Below are 10165 nucleotides of genomic sequence, written 5' to 3' on the forward strand. Positions count from 1 at the left end.
CTTTCATGTTGGAGCCGCCACACCCCGAGCATGTCTTGGACCCGGTGATGGCCAAGTTGCTGGGACCAAAGCCAAAGAAGCACCGCAATCGAACGGGTTTACATACAGTTGGGAGAGTGTAGATCAAGGGCATTGATGCCACCTCTTCCGCTACAGTACGAATCATCTTCAGTACGAACCAGCATCAGCAGTACTGACGAGTATTAACTGAAAGATGGCAACGTTCCTTCTGCTTCGTACAACCGTTTCTCTCTCAACACAAGAGTTTCTCTCAATTCAAACAGCGAGATGAGACTCCGGTGAACCCAACAACTGGCGCTGTTAAATGAAGAAGGCAAAAATGCTACGTGCAGGAAAAATAAAAATTTCAAGCCTCCTCAGTCCTCACAAAAGGAAGCAGGATACCTAGTAATTAAATTTCCGCGTGTGACGATACTCTTTCCTACCACACATGCTGAACTATCCTAATGTCCCTATACACTGAACTATCTGGCAGCCTGACACCAACTTTGATAAATCCGCTGAAAACTAGTCACTTCGTGCTTGCAGTCGTTAGCTATAGCCTTCCCAACATCTAGGCGCTGGGCCTGGGTATCCCCAACACTTCACCTGCTGTTCATCCAGAACAATAGTCAATCAGCAAGGAATACTCGAGTTATAAAGAGCATAACCTTAATATGCGCAAGGAATTAAGATAATGTGAGCCAGTTGTCATGCTTTGCCTCTGCGGGAGGGGAAGCATCTTTGCTTTGAGCTGACTATAACTCATTCGTGCAGAGAAAAAAGACAAATACTTACTGAACAATGAATAGTACAATCCATATCAATACCGAGCATTTTACTTTTTCGTGTCTTGCGGATGAGATTGAATTTGCTCCTTAAATTGCATGGATGTAGAACAAAACCTTCCACAATACTACAAATTATTTGCACATTTTTTAAAAACTTCTATGACCGAATTTTACGCAATTCAAATTTTGGCTCATTTTCACTTGATGTTTTCCCTATACACAGTAAGGAATGGAAACTTAGATATGTTCTTACAAGAATCATCGTCGTTGTCGTCATCATCATCATCGTCCTCGTGTTGAGAGGTAAAAATGGGAGTGAGATAATTCCTGTCCAATAAAGCAAAAGAGGAAGTGCTGCAAGACAAAAATAACCTGATCAGAAAGCTCCTGCTCCCTTGCTGCAGCAAGAAACAATAGAGAATGCTATCGACACAAATACACAATTCTAATAAAACGGAACTCCTTGAAGAAGAATTCAAGTCGAACAAGCAGCATAGTTTCTAGGGCAGGTGTTAAGTAGTGCACCTTCTCCGGAGATCTCTGAGTTTCAATTGGAATTTGCTCTTACTAGGTGTCCCTTCCTCACTGCTTCCCTCAAAATTCTCCTGCATTCAGCAAGTGAGCTGTTCATAAACATAATTAACCAGTATTTTCTCAAAAAATAATGATTATAAACCGCCGGTAATACTATGGCTTTTTACTTGAGCAGTGAAATGTACAAGGACGAATGAAGTCAAACAGTGAACAAAAAGCAGGGTATGCACTGACCTAATAGGGAGCATACATTTTATATTTTTCCTTTTAGCACCATTTGACTCTAAGGTTGTGAACATTCTTCAAGGAACTAAATTGCCATATATATGGAGAAACATAATGATTGTTTTTTAAAATAGGGACATTAAATCCAGCACATTTGAATAACATATGAGGCACTCAGCATCCAACATCCAACTGCCCCTTTTCACCCCTAAAATGGGGCAGACAAGCTTCGAAACCGGGCAGGTGGCCTGTCCACCTACAAGACCCTCTACGCCAGTTCCTACCATTGTATTTTAGATATAAAAGTATATATGCATTGCTATTCAACACTGCAAAAGCACTTGCCTCGTACGGGTGCCGATAACGGTTACTATCCCCGACTACTTGTAGGGCTTCGAGCATTGTTCCAGTTGAACCTCCGATCAGAAGTACCTGGGATGTTGCAGTGAGAAAGTTATTTAAGTTGTTTTAGAGAATTACTAAAAGAACTACATGCAGCAACTTACAGTTAGAACAACAATAGATGTCGTAGCGGTGAAAATTGTCTCCCCATGCCCGTCAGGAAGATCATGAACTGACTGAAGAGCAAGGGCAAAAGCCATAGCTCCTCTAAGTCCTGAACAGGAAACACCAAGTTCTAGTAGCTTAAACTTGAATGTATTTATTTGATGATCCGATGAGCATGTTTGATGACAATACATACCGCTATACCAGAGGGCCAGCTGATATTCCCTAGGTATTTGGGAATTTGGTGGTCGTGCCAAATTCAATATGTATGCACAAGAGAAGACATTTGCAGCCCTTCAAGACGAGACATGAGAAACCTAGTAAGGCGCCTAACAGACTAAACAAGTTTGACAAATGGAACATATTCTCCAAACGTTCAGCAACCAAGTCTGACACATCACATGCCCATCAAATAAGGAAACAATAAAGATCAGTTCAACGAATGATACCTTGCAACTAATATGAAAACCTGCATTAGTTGACAAAAGAAATAAACTAAGGAAACAACAAAAATTGCAACATATTTATTAAGTAGAAGAATCACAAGTTGGTGCAGAATCAAAGGATACAATTGAGAAAAATATGAATCCAATATGAGACCAGCTTTGACGTTCCATTGCAATATCGAACCCCATGTATATGAATCTGTTTAGAAGAATAACCAACTTATTAACTAAATTTGTCTAGTTATACATGCTGCAAGTAGAATCTGACTTACATGAATGCTTCTGCTAGTGATGAAAGCAAATGGAAAAAACGAGCAGTAAAACGCTGAGAATCTTCTGACAAGTTATAAAATGTGTATCTCTTCATCACCTGAAATAAAAATTTAACATCATGTAAGTATCTTTGCCTGAGAGTTTATGATCCCAGTAAGTTAAACTTGGTTACTGGTCAATTTTGGGTGTTACAATCCCATTAGAAATTCAGTAACTAAGTATAACTTCCAGTGTACAGAAGAAATACAAGGCAGAGTTCTCAAAACTGAAACTTACAATCCCGGTAAAGAGAATAGAAACAATGCCAGACAGGCCAAGGCCTTCAGCTAACATGTACCTAACACAAAAGACAGTTACTGATATCAACCTATAAATGAAACATAGTGCAAAGTAGATAGGCTTACGACTTACGAGAAGTAAGGGAAAAGCACAAACAAGCAGCTCTCCAGATTATGTAAGCTGTAGATGAAAATCAAGAAATTTAGTTGCTCATATGATATACTCTAGTTTTGGAAAAATTAGATGTGTTAGATCTTACTTCTCTACGCCAAGTTCTGCATACTTGAAGAGGTTCGACAGAATTAAGGAGCACAAACATGCATGTCTACACAACAGAAATGAGAACAACACAGTTTTACCAGTGTGCAATTCATATCCCTTCTGGAACCATACAAATTATCATCATGGCTATATCAATACAAAGTGTTCTAATTGACGATCCTACAGAAATACACTTTACTCTCGACAGTTAAGGAAGTTATACACTTGTACTTAACCGCCATAATCCAAGTTCTGGTTTTCGTATCATTTCGAACCATTTTCCCCCTTTTTGTTCACTATAACCACGCCATTTGAGGGTAATCTTGGATCACCCCGAGTTACACTCAGAAACCAGAGAAAAACCGTGCAGATGCCTGCAGAGTGGCATGCTAGACTGCTATATCTATAATAATAAACTACAGTTTCAGCTATATGCTGTTATAGACAGGTTACCAACGGAAACCACCATACTTGCATAAATAGCATTAACAAAGTGAAAATTAGGCTCCTATTAATTGAACAAAAGGCAAAGTAGAGGATATGAGAGCAGAAATAAGCCCAACTCCAACGCCTGCACAACAAAAAGGTAGTTGAAATATCAAATGTGGAATGATAGATACAGGTTTGTATACAACCATAAGGAAAACTAAGAGAAAATAATCCCATCGAGCAAGCGAATACTATAATCTACTAGAAATGTTCCACACATAAGCAGTTTTAATGAACTAGAATTACATTACCTGATGACATAGAACCAACAAAGTTCTCAAGAAACCTCAAGATAACTAGGAAAATATTCTGGCCGGAAGAACTTGTCCTCATTGATGCCATGGTCCTGAACGAATAGGGATTTTAAAGCAAGATTGAGAAAGAAAGCACACAAAGAAAATCTTAGGAATAGCACCCTCACCTGTACAAGGATATAGCCACCTTAATTGTCAGAACGTAGGTGAATACCAAGCAATATGTGAGTATCAGTAGAAAACATTAAAAAATAACATGTTTTAAGTACGAAAAAATGACGCATACAGCATCATTTAGAACCGATTCTCCAAAAACAAGAGCATAGAGGTTCACATCGGTGCCAAGTTCCTATAATTCAATGAAGAATATGTAAACATTTATTTTAAGATAGCAGTAATTAAACTTGCACATGTTAGTATATGAAGGGACAGCAGAAACCTGAAATATAGACAAAACAGTTACAGGATCTGTTGCCGACACAAGAGCACCAAACATCATACATTCGACCAGAGGCAACCTATAGATGATGAATATTAACCCAGCAAGGTAGCTGCAAGAAAGGTAAACTGCAACATTATATGCTTATTAATAGAGGGAACTGGAAGGAATATGCAAAGTGGCAACATAAAATGGTTTCTTACACTAGAAGACCCGTAACAATGGAAGCAATGAAGGTTCCCAGGATTGCGAAAGTTATGATGGCACCGAAGTTTGAAAAGAATGGTTTCTACGAGAAACAAAATTTGAAATGTTTAGGTGTGAGCCTGGAACTGATGGAACATTAAGGTACTGTGGACCTCAACAATTCAACACTTACTGGTGCTAAGTTGAACCCTGACTGAGTAAGGTGCAGTCAAGTAAAACATGTCAAACTTCCCAAGAAATAATTAAGAAACAAAATCGGTATATACATTAAAGGATATAATATAATTGGAGGAAGCAAAAAGAGAAGGAAGAAATCCTCCCGAAAATTGAACCATCTCCTGAATTATTTCAAAATCAAAGATCAAACAAACATCAAAGATCGCACAAAATTAAAAATATTATGATAATTTACATGGCGATTTCTTTCAACTGGGACAAAGGAAAAAGAGATGCAAGAATATACCTAGTACTTTTCTGAGTGTTTGATATGTTAGCAAACCCTCCAACAATCATTCCTGATATAAGAAAGTATAAGTAACTACACAACAAAGGTATAATATACAATTAATACACATATTTCAATGTACCTCTAGAAACTATTATAACAATGCACTGCTTTGGTTCAAGATACTCTAGGTATATTAGCTAGTAACATGTACGTAGTTTGCACTTTCTCAGCATTACAATTTCAATTTTCAAATGTAGCTTAATGAAAAATTCAAAAAAAAGCTTAATGTCTACAGAAAGCTGTTACATAGGTTTACTCTATAAATACTTAGTTTGAGAGTACGTTATATTAGTGTAACATAGTTTCGTATACAGTTAATGGACCTTGCTCCAGAATTAAAACTAGTCATTGAAGAGAGAAGTGATTCTCTAGCCAGCCTCTGCATCCAGGAAGTTTTCAACTTGGCAAGGTTGGGATGGCAAATTACTTGGGTCACAGCCGTCGTGTGTCAAACTTTTTTTTTTCTGCGCCCGCATGGAGACAGTGTGGTCTTGGACGCTCCTAACCGAAAGGCCTCTCAATTGGCTCCCAAGTTTTTTTCCCCCACTGAGAGCGAAGGTCCTACAAACACGTGGATGGCTGTGCTCAAACACCACGGTAGACCGTGAATCCCTTAAATGTGGCCCGTTAGCTAGATTTGACCCAATCAACGGTTACATTTGCTTCTCAGCCCTTGTTGAAGAGTGGAATGCAATAGGCGTATAGATGAATGTGTGCATAATTAGGAACTGAAGCAAAAGTTCTAGCACGTAGTCCAGAGAGTAAGACACTGGCACTCAAAGAGAGGGTAAGGTAGTGAAGATTTGTAATAAACTACCTGAATGCATGTGTTTTAGTACTACCAACTGTAATTCTCCTTCTAACCCACAATGTAATTCCTCTAGCATGTTCAGCTTCAATCAAAATGTAAGTCCTTCTACACTCTCACATCCCAGTGCACTTTTGCTCATGTTGTTCTTATTTAGCCCTTCGTTAATTTCATCAAGAATTGACTAATTGAGCCTATACCTCTAGTATTTAACTATTTATCCTATTGGGAGAAAAAAATTGTGGAACTAATTTAAGGGTAGTATTAGTATTTTGCCTACACCCTCTGTTCCCGCGCTAAGTCCAAAAGGACCTACGTATTGTATCGGAGCCTATACCTTTAGTATTTATTCTTTTGGGAGGAAAGGAAGTTGTAGAAATAATTAAAGGTAGCATTAGTATTTTACCTACACCCTTTGTTCCCGCGTTAAGTCCAAAAGGGATCGTAGGGAGTAAAATATAACCATATACGTATACACATTCTTAAAAAAAAAACGAAACCGCATTGCGTTCCATACAAGCAAGCAGAAGGGATTACAACAAAGAACCGATCACCTTGCACGGTTGCACCCAATAAGAATGCAAAGACATTAGACTGCCACATTTTTTTTTTGACATATATTAACAAACTAAAAGCTTGAAACATGAATCATGCTGAGTGTAGAATTAAACACATTATGCATCAATGGCATTTTGGCAGCGGTTCAGCACTCCAACTTAGCTAGTTTATAAGGTAAGTAGAAAGTATCAACAACTAAAGGTAGCCGATCCTTTAAGCATGACTAAAATAAACGCAAATGGCACAGCATTCATCTTATATCTCAGAAATCAGAAAACCGACACATGATGACTAGGTATTTTCCCAAAGAGCACAACAATTACAAGCAATTGAACCAACACTCAGTCGCAGCAGTAAAACTGAACACTGTCAGTACACAGCAGCGTGTACAGCGCATGCATTTTATAATTTGTTCAACATATTCAATGGACTCTATAAGGTCCAAATAAAACAGCGCGCACAGATTGGTTCGCAATGTTCATCCTACATCCTCGCAATCATCATACCACCGCGCACCACTCGTCACTAAACAACCCCAATTCCTGAACCAATCAGCTCCGTCTCACCCACCCACCGACCGAACCAAAGGCACGGGATCAAAATCGCACGGGGAATCCGTATCCACTGCGACCGCGAAGACTTGAGGTTGCATGACTAGAATCCCTGAATCCCTAGCTAGTTGCCAGTGATACGATCGGCATTTCCGACCTGGAACCTCTGGGGATGGAGGGCTGGTGGATGGACATGGACGGGTATGTACCGATGAGGAGGGATGCGCTGGCCTCGGGCAGGTAGTAGAACTTGCGGCGGCGGAGGAGGTGGCCGAGCACGAAGGAGAGCACCAGCATGGATATCTGGAGCAGGATCCCCACCCCCGCCGCCTGCTGCTCGTCCACCGCCCCGCCGAACCCCGGCATCGCGCCCTGGTGCGGCGCCGCCGCGTAGTACGCCCCCGCCCCCGCCTCCATCCTCATCCTCCTCCTCCTCGCGGCGCGCGCCCTCCCCCGCCGTCGTCTCCGGCGCCTCGTTCGATGCGTTCGCCCGTCCTCTCGCGCGCGCTTCGCTCGCCGGTTATTCGGGCGAGTCGAGTGGCGACGCCTCTCCTTTCCTCCAGTTGCGGACTGGACCGATGCTCTCTGCTTGTCCTGCTGCGGTGTTGCGGAAATGGACGGCTGAGGGTCGGTTTGCCCGTTGATCTGACGGGTCTGAGAGGCCGCGCTGTGTGGAGTGTGCGGACTAGTGTGTAAAAAATATTTGATATGCGCGCTCAACTATTTGATATGACTATTGCTTTCAGATGTATTTAAATGTTGGACTGTGATACATATCAAACGTTCGTACCTATACAAAAGGTCCGAACGATCCCCACCTTCATGAGGCCGAGTGCACGTAGCGCGCGAGGCCGAGCCGTCGAGCGGAGGCAATCGTGAGGCCCATCTCAGCACCCCTTGCGTGACCCTGGCCCACAACCATCACGCATCACCGCCTCCCCTAATCCCCAACTTTCTTACCTCCACGGCAAGAAAAGGCAACAAACACTCTCCATCGATCCTCCTCTTCCTCTTTCTCTCTCCCTGTCGACGAACTCAATCATTCATCTTCGTCCCCTACCCACCCACCCCCCCAACCCCGATTTGATCCAGCAATTGCTTCACAAAACATGCAACACACTTGAGGAAACTGAAGTTACCACCGGGGATACCAGAACTTACCAAGCGTCCAGAATCCAGCAATTGCTTCACAAAATCATGCAGAAATGCTTGGGGGACTCAAGTTACCACCAGATCTCGACTTGATCTACCACCAGGGACACCAGAACTTACCAGACGTCCAGAATCCAGCAAAAATCTAGGTGGATCAGGTACATCTAAGCACTCCCTACTGTGTCTGAATTCCAATCCAATTCAACCCACACTATTAGAAAAGGGGGCAAAGGTCCAGGCCGGGTCAGCCCATTAGTCCCGGTTCAGTCCAGAACCGGGACCAATGGGGGCATTGGACCCGGTTCGTGAGCCCAGGGGGCCGGCCGGGCCACGTGGGCCATTGGTCCCGGTTCGTCTGGACCTTTGGTCCCGGTTGGTGGGACGAACCGGGACCAATGGGCCTCGCTCCTGGCCCACCACCATTGGTCCCGGTTGGTGGCATGAACCGGGACCAAAGGCTTCCCTTTAGTCCCGGTTCATGCTGCCTTTAGTCCCAGTTCATGCCACCAACCGGGATCAATGGTGATGCCTATATATACCCCCTCGCGTAAGAGCAGAGCACACTGCTCTGTTTTTTCTGGCCGAGGGGGAGAGGGCTTGGTGGTGCTCTAGCTCACCTCCTATGCACACACGGTGTTCGATAAAATGCCCGAGCCATACTACTTAAGCTTTCTCCTCTCCAAGCTCGACCTCCAAACTTCATTTTCCTCAATATTTGTCTAGGTTTAGCGGTCCGTCACGCCCCGTCCCCGTCTTCACCGCCGTCGATCACCCGCGCCGAGCTCATCGCCGGCACCACCGTGGTGAGCCTCTTATTCTTATCTTCTTTCTGAAAGGAAAAATATTCTTATTTGTATGTTTACATAGATACTTTTATCATTTTCTTACTTTTATTATTGCATCTTATATAGTGCGATGGTTTTGGTATCCGCCCCCGTCGGCCCTCGTCCTGTCTATGATTCGGATGTGGTATATATTATCTTTATAACTATTGGTTCATTTATTGTTTATGAAAATTATGCCGACCAATGTGACATAGATTTTATTTATCTAGGATGTATGTGAACCGAAAATTCCAACCAACCCTATTGTCGAGAGGTTAAATTTAGTTGAAGAAGAAAACAATTTCTTGAAGGAAAAAATAAAAAAAATTGAGGAGGAGAAGATGATATTAGAGTTGCATGTTGCGGATGTCGTTGATGATCACAAGATCAAGATGGATGCAATGCGCTTGAAGATTAGAAAGATTAGAAAATATGCCATTCATACCGAGGCTTGGTATCATTATGCCGTTGGATCAATTGTTACCTTGGTTGCAATTATGATCGCATTTGTTTTCACATTGAAATGTTTTACATAGTTTCAATGTATGGTTTAATTAATTAGATGCTCTGGAGAGCTATATGTTGTTAGATGAGAACTATGTATGTACTTTGGTTTTAATGTGATGATGAACTTCTATTAATTTGGACACTTAATTATATATAATGCACGCAAATGAACCGGCAATGGATGTACGGTGACAGACACACCTCCGAGTACATTAAGGGCGTGCACGAGTTTCTCGATGCGGCTGAGGCAAACAAGCAGAATGGTTTTATGTGTTGTCCATGCGCTAAATGTGGGAATACGATGTCTTACTCTAACCGGAAAATCCTTCCCTCCCACCTGCTTTACAAGGGTTTCATGCCACACTATAATGTTTGGACGAGGCACAGAGAAATAGGGGTTATGATGGAAGACAGCGAAGAAGAAGAGTACGATGACAACTATGTGCCCCCTGAATACGGTGATGCTGCAACGGGGGGAGCTGGTGAAGATCAAGAGGAACCAGACGATGTGGCCAATGATACTGCAACGGGTGAAGCTATTGAAGATCAAGA

The 10165-nt window shown here is 42.2% G+C and overlaps 1 protein-coding gene across 1 annotated transcript; it reads right to left on the reverse strand.

The window, feature by feature from the left end:
• Positions 1-300: 300 nt before the first annotated feature.
• LOC125509722 (sodium/hydrogen exchanger 6-like) lies at positions 301-7709 on the reverse strand. Its single transcript, XM_048674746.1, has 22 exons — positions 7340-7709; positions 5169-5220; positions 4984-5043; positions 4878-4902; positions 4702-4787; positions 4499-4610; positions 4346-4408; positions 4227-4246; positions 4057-4151; positions 3859-3887; positions 3315-3346; positions 3188-3235; positions 3053-3113; positions 2776-2873; positions 2627-2702; positions 2507-2526; positions 2254-2351; positions 2057-2166; positions 1896-1982; positions 1317-1396; positions 1045-1145; positions 301-612 (listed from the first exon to the last, which is right to left on the reverse strand). The coding sequence occupies exons 1-22, from the start codon at positions 7551-7553 to the stop codon at positions 575-577; spliced, it is 1605 nt and encodes a 534-aa protein (XP_048530703.1). The 5' UTR covers positions 7554-7709; the 3' UTR covers positions 301-574.
• Positions 7710-10165: the final 2456 nt, after the last annotated feature.

The sequence above is a fragment of the Triticum urartu genome, chromosome 5, assembly GCF_003073215.2.
Source record: "Triticum urartu cultivar G1812 chromosome 5, Tu2.1, whole genome shotgun sequence".
Taxonomy (NCBI): domain Eukaryota; kingdom Viridiplantae; phylum Streptophyta; class Magnoliopsida; order Poales; family Poaceae; genus Triticum; species Triticum urartu.

What these genes read in the sequence shown, in the direction of transcription:
- LOC125509722 (XM_048674746.1), bottom strand. Translation starts at nt 7,553, where the DNA reads ATGAGGATGGAGGCGGGGGCGGGGGCGTACTACGCGGCGGCGCCGCAC. An exon ending in TTGCTTCCTCCAATTATATT is followed by an intron (nt 4,903 to 4,983) that starts ATATCCTTTAAT and finishes ACTGCACCTTAC; the next exon opens with TCAGTCAGGGTTCAACTTAG. An exon ending in TGTTGGTTCTATGTCATCAG is followed by an intron (nt 3,888 to 4,056) that starts GTAATGTAATTC and finishes TTTGTTGTGCAG; the next exon opens with GCGTTGGAGTTGGGCTTATT.